The 26,426-nt window shown below is 40.8% G+C and overlaps 1 protein-coding gene across 1 annotated transcript in view; it reads right to left on the reverse strand.

The window, feature by feature from the left end:
• cacna2d3a (calcium channel, voltage-dependent, alpha 2/delta subunit 3a) overlaps window positions 1–26,007 on the reverse strand; it is an 838,535-nt gene extending 812,528 nt beyond the window's left edge. The window contains exons 1-2 of the mRNA XM_078210160.1: window positions 25,889–26,007; window positions 25,426–25,507 (exon numbers count right to left, since the gene is read on the reverse strand). Of these exons, the coding sequence (XP_078066286.1) occupies window positions 25,426–25,507; window positions 25,889–26,007 (201 nt within the window). The remainder of the gene's footprint in view (window positions 1–25,425; window positions 25,508–25,888) is intronic.
• Between the last annotated feature and the right edge of the window lie 419 nt (window positions 26,008–26,426).

Consider the following 26,426-nt stretch of genomic DNA (forward strand, 5'->3'; position numbering starts at 1 on the left):
CATCAACAATGAGTAAAATATGATTTTCATTGGCCAATTAAGTGGTGACAATTAAGCATTAAAGCAATGATTATTACCAGAAATGTAAAGGTAGAGACTGGAAGAAATATTTTCATTCAAGAGAGTTACCACACGCCCATTGAAGTATAATAAATTATTAATAGGAAATTAGATAGCATTGTATAATTGCAAAAAGAAATTAAAGTAACAAAGAAGATGAATAATAAACTTTGGTGGGAAAGCTTGTATCAGAACAATGTACCAAACAACCCACGTCTGTAAGGAATCGATTATAATTCTGTGACGCAAAACTAAAATGAGCATACAATTGGTTCCTTACTAATTTATTATACTTTTCACTGTTCATTTCAATAAAAATCAATTTGTTTGAGTGGTACCTATTATAAATCAAATGAGTTATAAAATTCAAATGACTTAGGTGTTGAAAACCAATGTTTAAGGTTTATGGTGGATAAGACAACATTTCTTCTTTTCAAAGTGATGGCTGCCAGTGCTAGCAAAATGAATTATTTTCCACTTTAGGCAACAAGTTTCAGAAACAAGTGCTTCTGGACCAGATCTTCAGTACAAGTCAGAATAAAGTAAATCAGTCTCTTTCCTGAAATGGGGATCAATTGATAATGTTACTGCTATTTAAGAATGAATCTAATATATCTAGCAACATCAAAAGAAACCTTTCATCTGCCCCTTTCCAAAAATAACTTCAGAACAGCTTTTTAGTATAAGTTTGGTATTTTTATCTTTCCCCCATTACATGCATAATTTTAACCTATGTCATGATAAACACACACAAAGGGTTGTTCCAATCCATGTGCCTGCCTTTTGGTGTGTCTTCAGCAAGTGCAATTTTCCAGAGGACAATGGAGATTCTACTGCAGGAGCTGCCGCTAGTTGCGGTATACCTTGATGATGTTCTCATAATTGGATTGGCAGAAGTTGACCACCTAGCAAAGTTAGAGGAGGCGCTGAAGAGATTTCAGGAGGTGGGAGTTTGCCTCAAGAAGAAGAAATGTACTTTTCAAGCCAGTGAGGTAATCTAGCTGAGGTACCGTGTAGATGGACAAGGATTGCAATCCTTGGAAGGCAAGGTGTTAGAGGACTTCAAAATACTCTGGGATTTAAAACACAAATAAAGACTATTAAAACAGAGTGGATGAGTCTCCGCATGAGAGGCTCCCCCTAGGGTTCGTCCCTGGCACAGTCCCCCGGCCTTGCCAGGACACTGCTTGGCCATGTCTCTCCCCCCCTAGGGGTTATCGTGAACTTTGTGCCCCTGGGGGGATCCGCACGACAATTTCATGTGTGGGTGAACCTGTTGTAAACCTCACCGACGTCGTGTCACGTCAGCGAGGTACAAACATTTAGTGAGGGGTAAGATCTAGCAAGGAAAGTGTTTAATTAGATTGAAATTTGTTAAAATGAATTTAAATCAAATTCTCGCCCATTATGGGCATAAAACCAGAAGTCGGATGTCACAACCTCGCCGGTGAGATTCGGGATTTCTGGATTTCGCCGGATCTTGAGCCCATGCCGGTGACCTCACAGGTGGAGAGTGCGGGCTCAAGATCCTGCCCATGGCATCTGACAATGGAACAGTATTCACAAGTGCTGAGTTTCAAAACTTCACCATACTCTATGGTATAATGCACATTCTAACTGCACCTTACTACCCAGCATCCACCGGACGGACTAGCTGAGCGAGCCGTCCAAACTTTTAAGTCAGGTCTAAAGAGGCAGTCAGGAGGAACTTGAGACCAGAGTCTCAGATTTCCTTCTTGGCTACAGGACCACTCCCAGCAACAACAGGAGTCCCACCAGCAGAGTTGTTAATGAACCATCATCAGGGAGCGAGACTGAGCCTCATGTTTCCAAATTTGCCGGGGAGGGTCGAGGCCAGTCAAGGCCGTCAGAAGGCAAGTCATGATTTATGTCAGTCAACACGTCCTTTATGATGGATGACGCCAAGAATGTGAGGAATTTTAGAAGTAGGTTGAATTGGGTCCCTGGAATCATTGTCGTTGACACAAGACCCCTGTCTTATCAAGTGGACATCGAAGAAAGGATCGGCCGAAAACACATAGACTGTTTGAGCAAACAGTTTTGCCAGCAGGAAGTATATGGCCATCAGGGAATGTTGCCGACTGCTTTAGCACTGAATTACCTGCTCATCTTGTGGCAAGCACAATGTTTCTCTATGGAAACAGATAGAACTGAATTACCTGTGCCTGAAGAGGCACTGTGGTTTCAGCTGACAGCAATCCTGTGCAAGTGCCCCAGAAAGAGGGCTTATACCACCGCTACACAAGGATTCGGAAACCCCCTGAAAGATTTGGGCTGAAACTCTCCCATCTCGCCCACTGCGGGAATCGTAACGGGCGAGGCAGAAAATTCAGTGGACCATGTGAAGGTCTGTTGAGCTTGGGCAGGAATGTCCGGTCTTGAGGCCAGAGAATCCCACCCTTGATTTGTAATTGACTAAATCCATGTACTAAATATTTAATTATCTGGGACAGTGTAACTTGAGTATTGACATTTACATAAAGGGACTTAGAGGGGGAGGAGTGAGGTGATTGTCCCTTTAAGGATCAATCTGCTGAGTAAGGGTCACATGACCCTGGAAATCGAGGAGCAGGGTAGGGCATCACCTGTAAGCACAGGCTTCTGCACCCAGTCACCTCGGGAGCTGATTGCAGCCACGAGGCTACAAGTTTCTGCGTAGTTTAACTGTATATAAACGAGTTGTGTTTTCTCTAAACTGGTGAATGAGCATCTTTATAGTGGGTTACATTTCCAGCATCACCACCTCGGTGATTTCAGGCAGGACTGACGGTTCACTTGTCATAGAACCTCACCCAAATTGTATCCCAAATGGAATGGAAACCCAAGTGTAAGGACTTTGCCACACCGCATCTCTGTTAAAAGATTCTTCAACTGAGTGCATGCTCAAAAGAATTCAACATTCAAGTCATAAAAGCCACGAAGGTAATTAATCTATCTTCAGCTATTTTATGACAGAGCCTACAGTAGGTGAAAAATTTGCTTCAAAATTAACTACTCCTTAGATATAGAATTATCTATATCAGCTGGGGGGGAAAAAGTGTCAATTTCTTTAACAGACAGAATTTTTCAAGCAAAACTACAAATACCCAGTATTCAAATTAATTCCCTGAAATCACACACAACTCCACCTAAGTTAGTTTAAAAAATGCACTTCACTGAACCCGATTCACCTTGAACCTCTTAAATTAATCAATAGTATTGTGCTCAATAAGCACAGCAGCTGCAAGACTAGCATTTTCTAGTTGTCGATACTGCCATTGTATTTGAACTACTAATGTATCACAATATAATTGGTCATTAGAAAATACATTACTTGTTGGGCAATCAGAATCGGTTTTCCGGTAAAGTAAAACATTTCTTACTGGATTTCCTATTCCCAAAGCAGCACTGTATAAAATTGCCTCACTGTTACAATGATGATGCTGCCATCATTTCATTATTACACAGCAAGCCACAGTTAGCACAGGCTCCCCTCACGCAATCTCAAAACCCCAAATTTTGCCCTGTACCTGCATGGGCGGGAGATAAAGGTTTTGGAAATCCAGGAGGCTACACAACTTAGTTTAAGTGTTCTTGACAGCTGCTAATCCTACTAAAGATTGCTAGATATGGGGAGATCTTGCGACTTAAATACCTTTAGCAGAATCAGAGTATATGGGGCACTACCTTAACTATGGAATCGTGGAATCATACAGTGCAGAAGATGCCTTTGCCCCCCCTCCCAGTCTGCACCAGCACTAAACAGCCAGAATGTCAATCTGAATAGTCAGGGTTAGGGGTTATATTCAAATCCACACTCTTAACACCATCAAAGAAAATGATAACTCTCAGCTTCCTTTGCAATTTAAAAATATAATGATGACCAGATTTTCAGGGATCTGGGCCTTAAAACAACTTGATCCCATAGCCATCAATGAGCCCCCCAATTCTGGCCCTGGGTGCACCTGCCACTCACACATGTCAATTACCTTGTCAGAAGGCAGTAGCTCCATCCCAACCAGGCCTTTGTAAAACTGTGGGTGCAAAGCTGTGATCTTGTACCTGGTCTGGTTTTCACTAAAGTTACAGCAGGGATATATTGCAAAAGTTGCACATTTTCAAGGGCAACATTGCTGCCGAGACTTACTGAAAAAATACACAATATACTACATCAGCGATAGCTTGGATTAAATAATCCCAGTGACTATGTTTGAAAAGATTACTTTAGGAAATAGAAAATGCTGGAAATTGACTGAATGTCACAGATGATCATGGAATTCCTACAGTGCAGAGGAGGCCCATCGAGTCTGCACCGACCACAATCCCACCCAGGCCCTATTCCCGTAACCCCACATATTTACCCTGTTCATCCCCCTGACACTGGGGTTAATTTAGCATGGCCAATCAACCTAACTTGCACATCTTTGGACTGTGGGAGGAAACCAGAGCACCCGGAGGAAACCCACGCAGGCACGGGGAGAATGTGCAAACTCCACACAGACAGTGACCCGAGGCCGGAATTGAACCTAGGTCCTTGGTGCTGTGAGGCAGCAGTGCTAACCACTGTGCCACCGTGCTGCCCAAATTAGTAACTATGGAAAGCAAAGACTTAATTAATATTTTGGGTATAACTCTGGAGACGGTATTGTAAATATTACCCTTTTCCATTCTGAGTGAATGTGTATTTTCAGAAATTTCCTGTTTTTGGTTTACATCCCCAGTGTTCACATATTTTTCTTCTTATTGTACCTTTAGTATATACATACTTCGATCTACAAATTTTAAAATTCAAAGCAGTAACATTAATTGGTTTTGGCTTCTTAAGTGTCTCTTTGTATGGCTTATTAAAGCTTCTCTCAGGAGTGTCTCGCATTGTCAGCTCATTATTATGTGCCCATTTACTGAATAAAATAGTCTTAAAAACAGAAGGCTAAGTATTCTAACCTTGTGCTCAGAATTTCTAAGAAAAATTCAATGAATCACTGAAGAGCGATATTTTCCATCATTAAAATGTTTTCTGGAGTTGAAAGAATGCAGTAAAAAGTAGCATTGCTAAACTGAGAACGATGAACTGACAATCCCATTGAGAGTAGTGTAAATCCTTACTCATTTCTTTCGTTACTCCACGCTCATTCTCAGAATGTGTCATTGATATGAATTAAGATGTTGGGCTGCTGACTTCATTTTTGCCACAACGAAGAATCATATATCCGGGAAAGACTCTTTAAAATGTGGTTAAAGCACACTTGCAGTGCGAGTATACTGAATGAGGTCTGGTAAATGATAATAAGATTATGTTACAAGAATTTCCCTTTCTTATAAAATGTCAATAAAGCAGCAAACAAAGTTACGATCTCTTTCTGGGACTATCTGGGGAGGGCATCAAGCAGAACTGAAATGTTGCATTGAGGGGAAATGAAAGTAGCCAGTGTAATCAGCTCTCATGCGCCTCCCAGTGGCCTGTTGCACAATTGCACAGAGAGGCAAAGCTCTTTGAACTACTTTTCGGCTGGGAATGTGGTTAGGTGCCTTGACTGAAGAGGTGGGGAAGGGAGGAGGAAATAATTTAGATATTGGAGGTTAAAGACAAAAAATAGTTAAAAGAAAGGAGAACCACACAATTCTGTTACACCAGAACAAGGGTATCTAATTTGATTTGGACTGTTCAAACATCTCTAATTAACCAATTATGTTATTTTGACACTTAAATATTAATTACAAAATAGTATTTGAGGATGCATTGGCTCCCAGAAAAAAACTGTATAAATTCATGCCAAAATTAAATATTCAGACATTTTTCTGTGACAGCATGAGCTGTGAGGGGGGATTTGGAGCACAGGGGTATAGGATACACATGACTTGTGGTCGGTATTAGCCCAAGCAGCAGGTGTATCACCTGGGATTGATTAGGAGTTTATGGATGAGGGGTTTTAGGCTCACCTGATCCAGGAAGACCTGCAGGGACAGTTAACCATCTGCTGTGCGCTACCATTGAAGTTCACCACAAAGAAAAAGCAAGCAGACTGCGTGAAATATTAAAAGTAATTTAATTTTATTGCATTTTTAATGCTTGTCGTGCATGTATCTAATGCTTTTTCTGCTGTGTCCATGTCTGTAGTGTGTCATGAACTTTATATTGGCAGTCCATATGCATTGTGACTAAATGTTCCCTCAGGTGGATGAATGAATGGAGGAAATAGAGAGTTGCAAGGGTTGCAGGGGTGATTAAATCTGAGCACATCTTTTGCTGGAGTTGCTGTGGGCTCGCTGCTTCCAGAGTCAGCATCAACTCTCACTTATACAGGTTCCGTGATGACACTGAACATCTGTTGATAACAATATTATCCCAGCAGCTTCTGCACTGCTCCATGTATTCCACTGCTAAAGGGCATCTCCTGATGATATCCACTGATCTGTTACAATTAAGGGCCGGAATGTTGTTGCCCCAGTGAACCGACAACAGCAAAAAGTATCCACAGCAATAGCAAAACGACCAATGAGAGATGATCTTCATGTGCCTATGGGTCGCAAAAGGATCCCATTGGCAGATGCCACTGGTGTTGCAAATGGTAGTACAAATAACTGTTGTACAACATCACATGTGTTAAAGGTGACAGTGAATACCTAAGGCTATGAATTTGCTTACGTTAATGTCCAATTTACAGTATATACTGCTGCTTGATTTGTATCATCAATTGGAATGTTAACCTAGTAAGATGTGTATCCCTACACTAACCAATTGTCTTAATGTTAATCACTGCTACTGCCTCTTCTCCAGAGCTCACTGACTCAACCTATGTCTGATCCTCAGCATTAGTGATTTTCTCCAATAATCAGGTTTTTCATCTCTGTTTTCTAGCTACCAATTCCATCCCTCACCTTGGAAACTGTCTGAAGTTGCATCAGCTGCTCTCAGCTTTGCTCTTATTACTGATCCCAGGTGACCTTTTGAACACACATCTGCTCCAACACTAAGAGAGCTTATTTGCACCTTTAGAGTTATAGGTTGGTAGGAATCCCACCGAAACTGGCAGCATCTCTGCCGACTTGCTCTGGGAACCCCAAGTTAATCATTAGGGGAGGCAGGGGCATTGTGGTACTGTCACAGGATTAATAATCCAGAAACCCAGGGTAATGTTCTAGGGATTTGGGTTCAAATCCCGCCACGGCAGGTGGTGAAATTTGGATTCAGTAAAAATCTGGAATTAAAAGTCCAATGATGACCACGAAACCATTGTCAATTGTCGTAAAGACCCATTTGGTTCACTAATGTCCTGTAGGGAAGGAAATCTGCCAGTCTTACCTAGTCTGGTCTTATGTGACTCCAGATCCACTCCTGGCTCCTTCGGGGATGTCCCCGTGGAGTGAAAATCCTTCTCCAGGGAGCTATTGTCCAATCAGAAGCTGGGAAGTCACATTACCGCTGAAAAGTGACAGCAGAGGGTGGGGAGGTAGGGGGTTCAGAGCAAAGGGCAAAGAGGGTGGCTTTAAGTGTACCTCCAACCCACCCTTTCTAATGTTGGGTCCCATGATTTGGCACACCCCCACCCCCAAACCTCACTTGGCCACAAAGTTATCCAGCAAGTCTCCTGCCTATCGCTGGTTTTCAAACAGCCTTTAAGTGGGCATTAACACACACTCAGTATATTCTAGATCCTAACCACTCTCTGTGGAACACTTTTTTCTCATGCCACTGTTGGTTGTAGCCATTCATCTTAAATCAATGTCTCTGGTTCTTGAGCCTTCCACCAATGGGAACAATTTATCCCTATATAGTCTGTTAAACCCCCTCAGGATTTTGAACTTTGGTTGCAACCTTACCTGACTCCAGCCCACCTCAGTTTAACTGAAAGCCTCACCCATACCTTTGTTGACTCCACATTGACTGTTCCAATACACTTCCGGCCAGCCTCCATGTTTTTCCCTCTGTAAACCTATGGCCATTCAAAGCTTCCTGCATGCAAAGTCACACCAAGTTCCATTCACCCATCATCCCTGTCTTCACTGGCCTACAGTAGTTCTGCGTTAAGCAATACCTCAATCTTAAAATTCACTTCTTTGCTTTTGAATCCTTCCTTGGCCTCAGCCCTCCCTATCTCTATGATCTCCTCCAGCCACATAACTCTCCAAAAATATCTGTGTTCTATTAATTCTGGCCTCTTGAGCATCCCCACTTTTAATTGCTTCACCACTGGCAGCCATTCTTTCAGTTGCTGAGCCCTAATGCTCTGGAATTCTGTCCCTAAACCCCGCTGCCTCTCTTTTCTCCTCTGTGACCTACTTTAAAACCTACCTCTTGGACCAAGATTTTGGTCATTGGCTCTAAATATTTCTTAAGGTGGTTTGTTTTCAAATTTTGCTTTAAGCAAACGGACACTTGAGTTTTGTGTTATAATTAAATGCACTTTTTACACTCATGCACAGTTTGTAGGTAACGTACTTTGATGCAGCAGATCATTCAAACCATAGGATATATGACGATTATTTTCATATATTAATCACTGTGCATCCAGCCAACCTCCACAATTCCAAAACGTGCTAGTTTTTCTGAATGTGAAAATTCTAATTAGTTCCTTATATGGAGTGGAATTGTTTCAAATCATGGCTTTCACAAGCTAGTGTGCACAGTTATATGCACAAGTTTAAATTTAACATAAATGCAATGAAGAGACACCGACAGAATAATCTGACCCATGGAAATTTATCCCTCTAATGTATTTTTCCCATCATTGCATGTACATCGTATTTTGCATCTCCCTGTTAATATCATTTCTACTATCTTAATTGTTGCATCATTATCAACGTTTCACTCAAACTTATTTTCTGTTACAGCCGTTCACACTGGCGGGATTTTCCCATCCCGCTTGAGTGAACAGAGATTTGACTGGGTGCCAAATTCTCCGACCTCCTTGCAGCGGGAGCGTAGCATAAACAGTCAGTAAGATCACGCTTGATGCCTTTTTCTTTTCTTTAATTTATGAGCGAGTGTGATAAAAATCAGATCTGCTGCAAGGTCTTCCAGATAGTTGATAATATGTTCACACAACTATTAGAGGGAACATTGAAAACAATGTTTAACATAAAGTTTCCACAAAATTGATTTATGTGTATATATGCATTAATGTTGCACACCCTGACATTTAAAAAATATAAATAAATAGCTCTTAAAACAAGAAATCCAGGACCATAGATCATCACAATGTTATCAAATCAGTTTTAAGTTTAAGGTTATTTATTAGTCTCAAGTAAGCTTACATTACCACTGCAACGAAGTTACTGTGAAAATCCTCCAGTCGCCACACTCCGACACCTGTTCGGGTACACTGAGGGAGAATTTAGCATGGCCAATCCACCTAACCAGCATGTCTTTCAGACTGAGAGGAAACCGGAGCACCTGAAGGAAACCCATGCAGACAGGGGGAGACCGTGCAGACTCCGCACAGGCAGTGACCCAAGCCAGGAATTGAACCTGGGTCCCTAGCAACAGTGCTAATCACTGTGCCACAGTGCCGCCCTAGCACCATAAACATCAAACTAACGGAAGACAAGTCAGATAATACTTCAATACTTTGGGTTCTGTGCACTGCTAGGCATTACACTCATTTCCTAACTGGTGCTGTTTATCTTAAAACCCTTTTCATTGTCACATCAAACAATTTGTGTATAAACATTTGCTTCATCTTTCATAGCAAATGGTAAAACAAACCGAATAGCTAATGGACCAGAAGATAAATTATTAATTACAATTATGAATACCATCTATACAAGAAGCACACCAAACAGTTTGACTGTTTAATCCAATGGATTGTGAAGGGGAGTGAGCAACCTAATGGCAGGGCCAGGGTGGTAGGTACACGTCCCATTCCAAAACCTGTGAGGTGGAATTGGGGAAATCCAGCACTTAGTACCCATGCATCCAGCTCATAACATGTAACATTGTCTGAATGAAAGATAAGTATCATTGTGTAGCTATAGTGAAACCATCTACATAACTATGCAGGGAAAATTCCTCTGTGTATTAGTTACAGCAAAATTGTGAACAGTATCGTTCTAAAATAATTTACCAGTTCACTATACCAAATACACAAAAGAACATCTCTGCGATGTTATATATGTTTGATTGCATTTTGAAAATTTTCATTCATGACTAAAGGATAATATTGCAATCTACAAATCATAGACAACCTGCCATAATTGATTTACAAGCGTAATGTTTTCTAATTATTTTCTTTTTGCAATGCTTCTCTTTAAACTTTGTATTTTTATATTTCCTCTCTTTTAGATCAAGGCACTGATAACTCATACTTTTAAAATAAGGCATGTCCTCACTTTTTCTGGCAGAGACACATATTCAACAGTAAAGTTAAATAAATGTGCTTTATAAATAACTATGCATCTTGGTAATGACATCTGCACAAAGATCTAAAGCAGGATTTTCCAGTACCCTTGTGGCATGTTTTCCGGTTGCGGAGACAGCTCGCCATTGGTGGCCAGCAGTAGTTTCTGGTCCCGCTGATGTCTATGCATTTTGCGTGGCTTACCTGTCTTGCAACCAGGGAACCAGCCTTGCAGGGGTCTCCTCCGGTGGGACCGAAGGATCCCACTGATGGGAAGAGCCGAAAAATCCCACCCTATGGCCATGAAAGAGAGAATGGAAGCAGGTGGGCAGGCAATTTTCCAGCTCAGGGTCGTTTTAAAAGTGGGTGATTGGTAGACTGAAGGGTGGTGATGGCTACCTTGCTAACTGCAAGCATTGGTTAGCTAATTAAGGACGTTAATGTACCTATTGAGGGCACAGTGCAGACCGGGGGGAACCGCTGCTTTATCCAACATTTCTGAACACAACCACCACTATCCCACCCTCTGTCCGCCCCATGACCACAATTGTGAGATGGCCACAGCTGCAGCCACAGGCTGCCTCAAGGAGAGGTGCCCTCCACAGTACTGGTCTGGCATCTGTAGCCAGTTTTATCCTCATATTTTAACAAAGTCTTTTGACGGTGCTTCTATCCACCTTACCCTCTCCTGTTCGCATCGGCAGCTCTCACTTGTGACGATTGGGCTACTGATACCTCATTGTTGGAGGGCTTGCTAATGATCCTCAGATCTCAGGAGCCAGCCCACTGTCCTTAACTGGATAGCAAGTGTACTCTGTGGCCACTAACTGGCTATCCTTCAAAAATCGTACTGGGAGTTTGATGCCAACGTTTCATGGGTTCAGACCAAAATGCACCAAATTCAAGAACAAACATTCTGACCTAGGAATCTGCGGGTGATTCTCCCATCCCGTTGCGTTAATTTATTACTGCAGTGGGCCGGGAGATTTCAGCGAATCCGGTTGAGCCCGATCCACGCTGAGCGTCCGGCCCTGGGTGCCTCTTCCACTGCCAGATTTCTGGCGCCATCAGCTCCACACCGGAAATAGGCGCAGAGGTACATTAGGTTTGCAGGGACGGATTTTAATATAATTTAAATATGATTAGCGGGCCAGGGACTGAAGCCTCTGGGCCCACTAGCCTCTCCCCCAACACCCCCCCTACCACCGTGCCCCCAGCTAGGAGTATTTCACTCCAGCAGGGTTTACAATAACTCCTCACTTTCAGGGAGCTGGTGGCCCGACCCCGCTGGAGTGAAGGGGGGGTGGGGGGAGGGGGGGGGGTGGGGGGTGGGGGGGAGGGGGGGAGAGGAGGGGTGGAATCGGTGCCCCACCCTGAGGATTGAGCAGCAGGGGGTGCCGCTGGGCATTGGTACCCTGGCAGTGCCAGTCTGTGCCCAAGGGGGAAAATTCCAATGACCAGGGGGCACCTTGGCACTGCCCATCAGGTATGGGGCAGTGCCAAGGAGGCAGGGCATATGGGGGGGGCCTAGGGGGTGGGTGGGGCCTGATAGAGGCAGGGTCTGGTGGGGCGATTGGTGGGGGCAATGGGTCCTGCTGCCACTCTGCAGACAGCATTGGTGAGGGAAGGAGGAAGGTCAGAGATCAGGGCGGTCTGGGGGCGGTGGCGTGCGGGACTGTGGGGGGGGGGAGGGGGGGCATTGGCACTGCGGGGATGGTATTGGGGAGGGAGGGGTTCATGGCTCGGCCCGGACATGGTCTGGGGCCAGTGATCAGACCATGGGGGAGTCGTGCAGCCAGCAATGTGGGGGGAGGGGGTCACACGGCTGGCCAATGATCGAGCTAGCCAGCGATCGGGAGGCTGGCAGGCAAGGGCCGATCTCTGTGCTGTCGGATCGGTGCATGCACCATGGTACACTCAGCACTATGCTGCCAGCCTCTCCAGCAGGAATAGGCCCTACCCACTGGTTTTCAGTGCGATTTACGCTCGTGCATTTTGCAGTGCACGGAATGTGGGAGATTCATTTTGAAACTCCCACTGAAAAAATAACAGTGTGATTTACTCCAGTTTTCACGCGAATTCGACACTTAGAATTTCTTTGGGAGAATCACCCCCGCCCCCTCTACTCCCTTGCATAAATGAACTTGCATTATCTGGGATATGCAACTATTGCTTTGTGTCCATCCATTGATTCATGTGTACTGTTATTTTTAACAACATACCATAATTAAAAGATGTTTGCCCTGCAACTGCTTATATTGTCAATGTCAGTTACTTAAATGGTGTTACGGTCCCAGCTGATGTTATTGCTGGACAGTCAGATCTCAGAACAGAATCCTGGCTCAATAGAGCATAACTTTTATTTTTTGTTTGGAGACCTATAAGAACAGAGTCAGGGGATGGCCAATTGACTTTTAACAAAATAATAAAACTTTTCATAGAATCCCGACAGTGCAGAAGGAATCCATTTGGCCCATTGAGTCTGCACCAACTTTCTGAAAGAGAATTTTACCCAGGCTCTATCCCTGCTAATCCCCCTAATCTATAAATTTTAGGACACTAAAGAGGAGTTTGGCATGATCAATCCATCTAACCTGCACATCTTTGGACTTTTATTCGACAAGTAAAGATTAACAATTATACACTACTCCTTCACTTCCACTAAAACTTCACAGATACACAGAGATCTATAAGGATTACTCAAGATACAAGATATCTTAAATTCTAACGCTGTCAGTAAGTACACAGTCCAGGTAAACCAATAAGTGAAATGTGGCCAGACACACTACACTATGAAACAAAGTGACGGATGCCACCAATTCAACTTCTGTGGATTTCTCATCAAGTCCTCCCAGATGCTTGTTACATTGTAAACCAACTGTCTCACTGGAATTTTAACTTCTACACGCCGGTTTCCAATCACCAGTCTCAAAGAACACACTTTGAAATCTTCTCCCATACAATGCTTTCTATCAGGTGTCTTCGCCAGGGATCCACATCCAGGATTTCAAACTCTCCTTTCAATATATCTCTGCCTTGGATTTCACATGTATTCAAGCTTCATAGAAATCGCTCAGGTACCCAGCCATGCCAACAGAACACTACTGTTGCACAGGCTGAATTAAGATGTCACAAACCTTAAGATTACGTCAAATGTCTTGTTTATTGCTAGCTGACTTCATCAGGTCTACACATTACAGCTCTATCTTTAACTGAAAGCCTCTCCCTCTGCTCCTTTCTTTAACTTTAGTGAACAGTATCTTGTTCAGATTCTAGTTCTTGGTCCCTTGGACTCAGTTTGCCTGGGACTCCTCTTTCATCCCCTGGTTTCTCGAACTATCTGTTCTTTAGCTTCTGGGATTTGGTTTCTGTCCCTTATTGCAGGCAGTTTCTGTGAAAGTTGTATTCTTCTCAGGTACCTGGTTCCAAAGTAAACCCAAATGCTTCTACTCTTCAGTGTGGGCCTCTGGTTGCTCAGCAACATCCCAGTTTTATTTTACCTTTATAATTGATTTTACATCGTAAGCCTTTGATTACAAAGCAGGCATGGTTTAAAGTGAGACCAAAACCCACAGACATGCAGGTACCCTTGTTCAACATGAAGCTAACTAAAGTTTTAACCTTTTCTTAGCACACGAGTACAGTGCTGGAATTGTCCAAGTGTTCATGCTGCTGGGATTTCCTGCACCCACCGACGGCGTACCCCTACCATGGGTTTCCCGGCGGCATGGGGTGCAGTCAATCGGAAATCCCATTGACAGCGGTGACCAGAAGATCCTGTTGCTGGAAAACGGAGCGCCACTTCCTGCTGTGCAAAACACGCCGAGGGGTGGCCAGAGAATCCTGCCCCCCTCCCCCCTCAGAAATACAAATCAGTTTAACTTATACTTTATTCTAATAAACAAAAATACTAATTATTTAAACCAGCTCTCTTTCCTAACACCATTCCCTTTGAGAGAAAGCTTCACAGCTGTGAAAATGTCTTTACAACGCATAATACCATTGTGTCTTTCATAGAAGTAATCGTTCCACCTTATTTCACAAACTATGCATCATATTGAATCATTGCAAAGATTTAACCACAACAAAGGCAATAAACCTAACAGCAATTTTGCAACACAAGTCTTTTTCTTCTTATTCCCAGTTTGTTAAACTCAGAAAAGAATGTTTCACTTAAGTTCACTGTCCTTTTTGTTAACTGTAGGCATAGTTCCATTCTCCAGTGCATTTGTTGAACTCAAATGTGGTAAACCATAATATTGATTGAGCAAAGTCACTTATTTTTTGGTCAAAATCTGTTAGCTGTTTCAAGGATGTTGCTCTGAAGCTTCTTATATTCACTCAAAAGTGTCTTGTATTCCAGCTCAGTTTGATCTTTGAACTTATAAATGATTTTTTTGTTTCTCCAAATCCCATCATCTTTTCAACTTCTTATCAGCATCATCAATTACCTTCTCCCTCTGAAGTTTGATGGTTTTGTTCTAACCCTTCAGCTCTTTTGCATAATGTATGAACTACATCAGTCCAGTCCTCAACAGGTTTTGAATGATCTTTTGCAAACTGTCCATTTGCCTGTATCCAAACAGCTACATCATGAGTATTCTTACAGACAAGCGCCTTTAAATCAGTGTCCCGGGTCATTGACCTGGAGGGCGGAATTCTCCGGGCACGCTAGTCTAGAAGCCGGAAATTCCCACCCGATTGTCAAAGGGGTTTCGCATTGCCCGCAACCCAGCCACTAAAATTCCAGTGGCGGGCAGGATGAGAGAATTCCGGCCAATATTGTAATTTCAGACCTTTTCATTGACTTTTTGTAACTTCCAATTTTGCAGGTACTTGAGTTGTTTTCCTATTGTCCATTGCTGATATATCCCGCCTCAGTAATATTACTTACATCAATTCTTTGCTCAAATGGATCACGATTTAGCCATTTGTCTTGATTCACAGGAGCAACTTTAGAACTGTGTCAATCCATACCCCCATCTTCTTTTTCGTTTTCTCCAGTTTGCTTTGAAGTTCAAGTACCTCATTATTCTTTTCATGATGAAGTTCTAACAGTTCACTAAATTTGTTTTTAAATTCTGCATTCAACCGAGTACAAAAACACAAGATGCTGGAAAATCTCAGCAGGTCTGACAGCATCTGTGGGGAGAGAATAGAGCCAATGTTCTGAGTCTAGATGACCCTTTGTCAGAACTGCTGTCAGATCTGCTGAGATTTTCCAGCATTTCCTGTTCTTGTTTCAAATTCCAGCATCCGCAGTATTTTGCTTTTAGTCAATGAAGTATTCTGATTTACCAGCAATTCCTATTCCTGTTCAAGACATTTTCTACAGTACTTCATAGAGACTTACGATACTTTTAACTTCATCAAGTTTTAACTGAAGATCAACCTTGCTAAGTTTGCTTTTTCAAGTTCATCATTTAGACAATTCAAATGCTCAGTCAAGTATTCCACTTTCCATGATTGCTTCTCAATTATTCTCATCAATTCTCTTTTTTTTCCATTAGCAAACTCCTCTTTCACACATGAAAGTTAATTTTCTATGTTAATCAGATTTTCTTTCAATTGTTTGTTATCTGCAACAAGTGTCTCATTTTGTCTACATTAGTTTTGAAAAATTGGTCAAGATCAACAGGATCAACTGTCTTTTGCAATCCTGTTGTCGCCACACTACCATCTTCACTAGGCAAATCATGACCCAGGATGACATTTATTCCCCCATGGGTGATTTTAAAATAATTCTCACCATAACAATTCCTTTTACAAAGTCACTTCTTAAATGAAGTTGACACATTCAATTAATATTCGTTATTAATATAAAGCTATCTAGAATATAAATTGTATTCTCAGGCACTATCAACAAAAGTTGATAGTGTCAGAAAATTGGTTTGTTTACTTATTTCGTTGGAAGAGTAAAAGAACACATCTCTCTTCAAAACAAAATCTCCAAGACCTCTAATAGCCTGACTTCACTCATCAATACTCAAGGAATTCTCTGAAATATCATGAACCACATCCCCCTTTCTCAGAGATTCTGAGGGAGAATGTTTCACGTGTACCAATGCTACAATTTTAACAGCCATTTCCTTTTCAGGTGCTACCTTTCCAGTTACTGCAATTGGCCTCCCATTTAGTTTCCAGCAATCAGCCCGAATATGTCCTACTTTGTTACAATGGAAACATATAGGCCTCTGAATGGCACTTCCACCCTCAGTGCTTTCTTTTTCAATCTGAGCAGAAATTTCTTGACCATTCCCAACTGTTTCTTCTCTTCCCGGGCTACCTCCCTTCTTTTCACCATTCCATTTCCTATCCTTCTCAGATTTTCAAAGATGATGAGAAAAAGGTTTGGTTCTATGGACCAGTTCATAGTCACCAGCCACATCTATTGCCTGTCTTGCCATTTTAACCCTGCTATTCTTCAACATGGGTCCCAGCTGCCAAAGAAAGTGAATTTTTAAATTCTTCCAAAATAATTACTTTCCTAAGAGCTTCCTATGTTATTTCTACCTTTAATTCCCGCATCCAATGGTCAAAATTATTTTACTTTATTCTCTTTTGCATTCGATGTTGATCTTTTTGGGCCGTTTCCTTATATTCCAAAGTTTCTGTCCGTATGCCTCAGGAACCAATTCATACGAACTAAGGGTAGCTTTTTTTATTGCAGCATATTTTACAAATGCCTCTTCTGGTAGTGATGCATACACTTCATGAGCTCTACATACTAACCTACTTTGTAATAGCAATGTCTACATTTCTTTTTGTCATTTCATTTGTTTAGCTACCTTTTCAAACGTAATGAAGAATGCCTCTATATCATTTTCCTCAAATTTTGGAAGAGCTTTTATAAATTTAAACAGCTCCTCACTGGCTTCTTATCTGGAAATAAGTTTTACCTCACCTTCTGGTCTCTCTCCTTCTCTTGTTCCTCCTTCGCTAGCTCTGCAAGTTAAGTTTTCACATGTCAAATTCCCTTTCCTTTGTTTTTCTCTCTCTTGCCTTTTTGTTTGTTCCATTTGAAGTGCTCTCTCTCTTTTTCCTTTTCTTTTGCCTTCATTTCAGGTTTTTTTTTTCCATTGCTAACTGAATCCTAGTCAATTCAAGTGCATCATCTCTTGGAGAAGTTTGTCTCTCAGGTATACCTTGCAAATTCAAATGCTGCACTTTTATTTTAACTATGTCTGCTTTGCTCGCCCCTACAGGTAATTCTAACTGCAACTGATCTTCCAACTCCATTAACTGAATCTTTATTACTTTCCATAAACAAGGCAGGATTACATCTTCCATCTGTAGAAAAGCCCTAGCAACTTCCAATGCCATTTTGGATTCCTACCCATATAATTTACCTCACAGCAACTCTAGTTCCTATGTCCAGTACCCTCACGGACCTTTTCTTTAAGGATTCACAGATCCCACCGAATGACAATAAATCCCACATCCAGTTTTACTATCTAGTGTCCAGTAAATTATCCACATGTCAAAAGATCCTGGTGAATTATTATTAATCAGCATCCAATAATCTGCTCTCAAATTTCAGAAAGTCCTGCAAGAGTCCCCACTTCTGTTATAATTTCCAGCTGACGTTACTATTGGACAGTCAGATCCCAGAGCAGAGTGTTGGCTCAGTGGATCATTACTTCTACTTTTTTGTTTAGAGGTATTTATGAACAGAGTCACAGGACTACAGATTGACTTTTAACAAAAGAATAAAACACTTATTCAGCAAGAGAAGATTAACTATAATACACAACTTCTTCACTTCCACTACACTTTCACAGATACACACAGATCTATAAGGATTACACAAGATACAAAATATCTTAAACTCTAATGTTCTACTTTAATGTTCTCAGTAAGTACACAGTTCATGTAAACCAATAGGCAAAATGTGGTCAGGCACCCCACACTCTGAAACCAAGTGACAGATGCCACCCAATTCAACTTCTATGGATTTCTCATCAAATCCCCCAGATGCTTGGTACCCAGCCATGCCAACAAAACACCACTGCTTCACAAGCCGTATTAAGGTGTCCGGAACTTTGGGATTACTTCAGATGCCTGACTTCTTGCTAACCACTTCATCAAATCTGCACCGTGCAGCTCTGTCTTTGACTGGGAGTGTCTTAACTTCAGTGAACAGTAACTGGTTCAGATTCCAGTTCTTCATCCCTTGACTCAGTCTTCCTGTGACTCCACTTTCACTCCCTGGTTTCTAGAACTATTTATTCTTTAGCTCCTGGGACTTAGTTTCTGTCCCTTACTCTATTGTCCTGTCTGTCTGGCAATTTCTGACAGAATTACCTTCTTCTCGGACACCTGGTTTCAAACTGAACCCAAATGCTTCTACTCTTCAGCATGTGCCTCATATTTGCTAAGCAACGCTTAATATTTTTCACCCCGTAACTGATTTTATGTCATAAACCTTTGATTACAATGCAGGCACAGTTTAAAGTGAAATCAAATCCACTGACATGCAGGCATCTTTGTTTAACACAAAGCTATCTAAAGTTTTAACTCAAAATTAATCTTAAGTTTAATCTTATACCCCATTTCTAATATTCACAAATACATCTGTCAGCTCTTTAAACCGGCTCTATTTCCAAACAATGGGAATGTATCCACAGTCCATTTGGCGGTAAATAGATGGTATAACAAATGTATTTGTTACCTATCAGAAATCACCTGCCCTGTGAATCACCATCAAAAGTCTCCCTTCGAATTTCCTTAATTGTTCCAGAATGTTCATCTATGGGGAGGATTCCATACTGTTTCCCAGAAAAAAACAATAATATCTCTCCGAAAAAAGGATACAAACCAAGGAGGGCAAAGGTATGAAAAAATAGTGGCTCTCCCTTGGCAGAATTTACAGCCTTCAGGGTCGATATAACAAACTAATATGTAATTCCCAGGCAGACATTGAGAAGAACTTCAAACAATAAGTAGTTTCCAGACATTACTTCCTTTTGAGTAGTTATGATTCTATTGAAAGGACTATTGATTTTCTCAGGAAAATACCAATTTCAAATACAGTGAACAAAGAATTTGTCAACATTTTACTTGGAAATTTTCAATTGCTAATTTATTTTTTTAAGGAACCTTCAGGCCAGATTTTATTCACCCCCCCCCCCCCCTCCCTCCCGCCGTGTGTTTTCCAGCAGTGGAGGCAGCTCACCATTGGCCACTAGTGGTTCTTCCGGTCCCTCCAAAATCTCGGGTGTTTTATGTGGTCCGGTTGTCCTGCTGCCAGGGAACCATCATGGGGAGTGGGGGATCCCCCTTCGGTGGGACCAGAAGATTCCACCGGCAGTAAGGGCCAGAAAACCCCGTCCAGCAATATTGTTTAAAACGATGCCAATGGTGGTGATCTTGAGCCCACGCTCGTCACCCATGCGAATGTCGGCAGAGGCTCAAGTTCCGGAAGTTACAGTTCTTGCCGGCGAGTTTGCAATTTAATGGGCATGAACCTGCTTTATAACATTAAGAGCATTCAAGTGGTTATTGGATAAACATATGGATGATATTGGAATAGTGTAGATTAGAGGGGCTTTAGATTGGTTCCACTGGTAGGCGCAACATCGAGGGCCGAAGGGCCTGTACTGCGCTGTAATGTTCCATGTTTTATGCATTTGAATGGATTTTAATAAAATTAACTTGCCCCCTTGCCAGATGTTGACACCCCCACCGTATATTGACACTGCGGCGACGTGACATCACATCGGCGCCGTTTACAACAGATTGACCTAGACATGAACCTGCTGTAGCGGGGGGGGTCTCCATTGGCGGCACAAAGGTATAGCCCTGGGAGAGGGACATGGCCAGACAATGGCATGGCAATGTCCCCGGCACTACCTCTTGGCACAGGTTGACACTACCAAGACAGTGTCAATCTGTGCCAAGGGGCATGCCCCAGTGGGAGTCTCATGGAGGGTATTCATTTAGATGTGATGGCGACTGGGAGCGGATAAAGGACCTGGGGATGTCGGTGATGACCTGGGGGGTGGGCGGGGAAGGTGTGTGGAGGTTGGACGATGTGGGTGCTGGCTCAGACTGTGTGGGGCGGGGTGGGGGGGGGGGGGGAGGAAAGGGGCCGAAGATAGGGGAGCAAGTAGAGAAGTGCTGACTCCAATCAGGGTGCGGAAGGGAGCCCCTGAGACCTCCAAAGTGGGCTTGGGGGAAGATTTACTCAAGTTATGTTCAGGGCGCCCTTTAAAGATGATGCCCTGATCTCTGTGTAGCCAAGTTTTGCCAGCTTGCTGATGCCCTGCCCCATGACACCACCCCCTCCTCCCCGCCACCCCTCCCCCCCCAACCACATATGACGGCATGTCACATGTCCCCTTGATCTTTTTTTGGTAAGGTGTAGTAACATCTGGAGTGAAAACTCACCAGAAACAAGACTCTGCCATTTTTTATAAGATCTAGCCTATTATATTATACGTTCCCGAGACAATGGGAAAGCCTAACATTACAAAACCCCTTGAGGAAATATTGGAACATAGAACAGTACAGCACAGAACAGGCCCTTCGGCCCACGATGTTGTGCCGAGCTTTATCTGAAACCAAGATCAAGCTATCCCACTCCCTATCATCCTGGTGTCCTCCATGTGCCTATCCAATAACCGCTTAAATTTGAGAATTGTCCATTCATCAGAGATTAACCATTATTTTTAGCTACGTATATTCACACGAAGCAATAATTTTATAATTAACATAGGGCAGAATCATCCCTCGTACACGATACTTTTTTTATAGAATATATATTTACATTTTTTTAACAGCGCATACATTTACAAAGTACATACATTGCTGCCAAATTTATTTATTTTTAAGTTTATTTCCTGTCAGGCTATGGTAATAGAACAAGCCAGATGACAGATGATCATAGTAAATTATCAAAAATAAGCATGTTTAAAAGGGGCCTGTTCAATTCAAATCTATTCATCTTTTAATCATACAAAAAATAATCAGCAGGCAAAAAAGAATTATAAATTAGTGGTACAATCAAAGCAATCAAGTTATATACAAGTCCCTCTTGGGGTCAAGTTCAGCTCTTCTTCCACATTATCTGAAACTCAAATCTGTGTTACTGACTTTGATATACATAAACAGGCCCAGATTTTGATTTGATTTATTATTGTCACATGTATTAACATACAGTAAAAAGTATTGTTTCTTGTGCGCTATACAGACAAAACATACCGTTCATACAGAAGGAAACGAGGGAGTGCAGAATGTAGTGTTACAGTCATAGCTAGGGTGTAGAGAAAGATCTACTTAATGTAAGGTCGGTCCATGCAAACGTTTGACAGCAGCAGAGAAGAAGCTGTTCTTGAGTCGGTTGGTACATGACCTCAGACTTTTGTATCTTTTTCCCGAAGGAAGAAAGTGGAAGAGAGAATGTCTGGGGTGCGTGGGGTCCTTAATTATGCTGGCTGCTTTGCCGAGGCAGCGGGAAGTGTAGACAGAGTCAATGGATGGATTTTACTGTGATATTAAAGGTGAGGCTATCAAAACTTACCATCTTTGCAGGATAAACCTGAAAGCAAATTCCAGCATCTGCACAAATTAGATATACATGAAAATCCAGAAGTTTAGAATTGACTCGCTCCTCCAAATGACATGCTGTTGTAATCTTTGCTAATAGAGTCAGCACTGAAATCACTGCAATGGAATGAACTTTGGAGACTTTGTTCATTAGGTCTACACAGATGGTGGCTGAGAAAGTTAAAAGTGGCACATTTACACATTTAGCAGTGAGTTTTTAAACTGATTAATTCAAGTGATATATATTGCTGAACAACGTCTCCGGCCCTGAAAAATTAATTTTATCAGTGTAGACTCTCATTCCCTCAGCAGAAAATTGATGTTGCAAATTTAAATACTAAATAAATTTTTTGCTATTTTTCTGCTTATCTCTTTAACTGTACTTCACATTTAGTTTTCTTCTAATCTCCATTTCACTCTCTCTACATCATGAAAATCTAATTTATATTTTATGTTTTATATTTCTTGGTTTGGAATCTGTGTGTCTCAGTAAAAATTGTTCAACCTGATTGGTTGACGAGCCTCATTATTGTTGCCCTGTTCACAGTGCCACAGATGCACTGTAGAGGAAGCCACTTTGGAAAAGATGCTGGATTCGTGGAATTCTCCACTGACAAGCCTGCAAAGGTCTGTGAGTAGTTTGTTCGTGACACAAATGGCAAAAGCCATTCATTTGCTGCTGAGAGCAAAATCCATGCCAATATATTTGATGCAACTGTTTTTTCAACAACTTACCAATTTCCATAAATGCAGAACACATGCAAGTATTATGATATTATCAAACATATGTCTTTAATTATGTGACTAAGGAAAAGTGAGGTATTGAGTTATTCATCATTTTATATATATTACCCTGTGATATCATTTACTGATATTATACTTTGCAAAGTTCCACTGATGATTCAAATGTTCAACTAATATAAACTCCTTATGTATTTTCCTACTCAAGTATGATCATTTTATTATCTGTTATACCATAAACACAATGATATTCTTCTCATTTATCCCAGTTTCTGCTAATGTTATTATTACAACCCACATAATCTTGCTGATAGACAAGAGTGTTATTAAACCATTCAAAAACTGACAATAAATTCCTAAGCAAAAGATTGATCAAGAAATTTAAACAAACAGTGAAAGAAAAACAACTGTTCCTGAATAAACAATGTATCTGATTGCAAGATTGTCACCCTCATCCTGTGCATCATTTGAAAACTCAATAATTGTTCTTCTAATGCATTTTTTCCTCAATAAAAGGAAGGAGAACTAACTTGTAAAATGGCAATAGTATGATGGTTCCATTTTTAAGTATTCTCAGGCATTATTTGAAAACTCTACACCTACTCTTGAAATTAGTAGTTTAATATGGTGCTTTGTATGCAAATTTATTTATGTATATATGTTGTCAAAGATGCATTAGTTAGCAGGGATGGTTTTACCAAGTCTTTTGCAATGTAAGCAAGGCCTTCTGTGGGAGGCTTACAATCTCTTTTACACTGTGAAATCTACATGACAACTGTAAAAACCTTGTAAATTAGCTATGTTTGTTTCACAGAAAAAATATATATAAAGAGAGAGACAGAGAGAGAAGAGAATATCTAATATAGAAGCAGTTTTCCATAAATCAGTACTCTGGTATATTACCCAGAATCATCACACCAATGCATAAGTCGACAGTTTATAAATCAAGATAAAATTTGTTTGAGCGATTGAATCTGAGACTGTAGTTAAGGTGATGCCTATAATAATACGCAACATGCTGGAAACGTACAGGAGGTCTGTCACATCCATCAGCGGAAAAGATAGGTTTACATTTCTGGTGTAACCCTGCAAGCAGCAAGGGCCTGTCACAATTTCCACCATTTCATTCCATTATATTTGCAACGCTTACAATGTTGCATTTAAAAAATATTGTTCTAAATTTAGACCAACATCTATTTGGCCTAGTATGTTTTTCCATCCGAATCGCTGTCTTTATATATTTCATTATTTTTGTATTTCCATAAAAGCAATCCTTGGCAATATAGAACCACTTAAGTGGCATTCTCAAGTATCAAAATGTAAGATGCTCCAAATACTTTAACTTTTCTCTTTTTATGATGTAGGTTGCACCACATGTGTTCCAAGAGATTAAAAAATGCTTCTTCATACTTTAATACTCTTACATTCACAATTATTGTCAGCACGTCATTACACAATCTTATAAAATAGCACAGAGCTGGGCCATTACAGTAAGAAACAAGAAACATATCTTTCTGGTATTGGACATTTTCCGTTTTTGGGTATAACGCAGGAGAACAGCCAAAACTATTTGCAGACTAATGATAAGGATAAGGTAAAATCATGGAGAAAAACTGACTATATGTTTTATATTAAATTAACCACATGGATTCTATTAATATTTTCATTACTCAGGGTTAGTGACTGTAAAAGTAAAATAGCCTAACTATTGCTAGTCACCAATTAACTAAATCACTCATCACATATACTTCAGACCATGTTTAAAAATACACCATGTAATAAATAAATCACCATATCACCTCATAGTATAATTACTTGCAAAAAGAGCATACTTTATTATGATGTTCTTTCATTCATGTGAAGCATGATCTTATACTACTAATGCTTTGATCTGTGTGACATATGGGTCCTTCACGCTTTGTGAAAAATCCCCACAATGCATCATTATGCATTTATGATATTGTGAATTGGTCTGTTTGCACTTATTTAATTCAGTTATTTTATCTCATAGAATCATATTCTAATGTTAACATTTTAATTGCCCAACATTTCGATGTATCTTAAACAATAGGCCGACTAAAAGCATGCAATTCATTCTGTTTACAATTACTATGGCACATAATTATTTTGCGATAAAGTTACTCATTTGACATAGGTTTTAACTCCTATTCTTCATTTCAATAGCAATTTAATGGACTGTGCAACAATTTTTTTTCAGAGTCCTGTAGCAGTGCACCAGAATATTATCCAGCTATGCACCTGAACAGTTAGATAAGATACTCATTTCTCTTATCTGTAATGGTGTAATACATCCCAGCGCTGGGGCGAAATGACAGCGGGATGAAGTCAGCGCACTGTATGGGCTGCAAAAATCACACATCAACTATGTATGCTTCCAAACTAAAATATATTCAAAAAGTCAAGTGAAAAGTTAAACGGTTGCCGGTCAGAATAATGAAAGTTAGCCCTACACTCTGCTAACTGAGCCAAGAATGGTCAATTAAATCAGTATCAGTCATGATAGGGTGACATAAATCTTAGCTTCTGCAAGCGGACAGCAATCGAAAGGACTGCCAAACATGTTCAATTAAATACGCATCAGTTAAAATGGAATGATAAATATCATAGCTTATTGAAGGGGGTCAGTTACTTAAAATCCAATCAGTTGTTAAGTGACTATTAAGTTCTAAAACAATCAGACAATGATTCTAACATTAAAAAATGAGAAGAGGCTGTTTACCTTCTGCAGGAATTGTGAGCCTGAATATTTGGCCGAAATAGATTTGATTTCCCCTCCAAAGGCTGAAGCCCACAGTTTTACCCTAAAAAAAAAGACATTAATAAATGGATGGTAACATTGGAAAGAGAGAGAACAATTTGATTTCCAGTTGTAATCAATAGAAAGTAATCCTCGTGTTTCTTCTTTAATTAATTTTGTCATATGACAAAAGATTTTTTTTACCTATCAAGCATTTTTGAGATCCAAATGTTGGTGTGCAGTACATCAGATCAGACTAAACTATAGATTTCGGGCTATTACGCAGAACATGAGGTTATGTTTTATGAACCATAGAGATTCTGCAGCGTTGCAAAACACTAGTATTAAACCAAGTTTAAATTTAATCCAACGTGCATTCACTTAACTGCAGACACAATCAACTGACTGGACATGAAATGCAAAAAGAACAGAAATCAAGACTTACACATTTAGGGGAATTTGTTGCTGAGATTCTTTCGCTTGTGTCAGTGTAATACTGAAAGATGTCCACACGATTACAGAAAAGCTACAGAAAGCTTGTAAAATATGCATGTCTCTCTGCATTTTTTTTTGTACTTCCACAGATCAGAACGAAGTGCACAATTAGAATAAAGCTGATTGCTAATGGTATACCGCGCTGTGTCTCGGGGTTTAAAATAGATTGTCAGTTCATTTTCATTTCTGGGACATCCCAGATAAAAGAGAGACAAAAAACAGGGAAGCAACTGAAAAGCTTCAGTGAGTTCAAAATGTTGCTGCTGGTATTAGATCCTCGGTAGTCAGACCGATTCTACCTTTACTGCAGGCAGTTGCATTTACTTCTTAACAACTCTGCAGTATGCAGTCCCCTGTATAATATCATCATTCAGTGACCTACTGCCGGTCCGGTGTGCCCTCTGCTACAGGCCACAAGAGTCTATTGATTTCAACAGAGTAAGCTATCTTCTCACAATTAATGTTCACTGTATAGATGTAAAGCTGCC

This window comes from Mustelus asterias, chromosome 3 (genome assembly GCF_964213995.1).
Source record: "Mustelus asterias chromosome 3, sMusAst1.hap1.1, whole genome shotgun sequence".
NCBI classification, from domain to species: domain Eukaryota; kingdom Metazoa; phylum Chordata; class Chondrichthyes; order Carcharhiniformes; family Triakidae; genus Mustelus; species Mustelus asterias.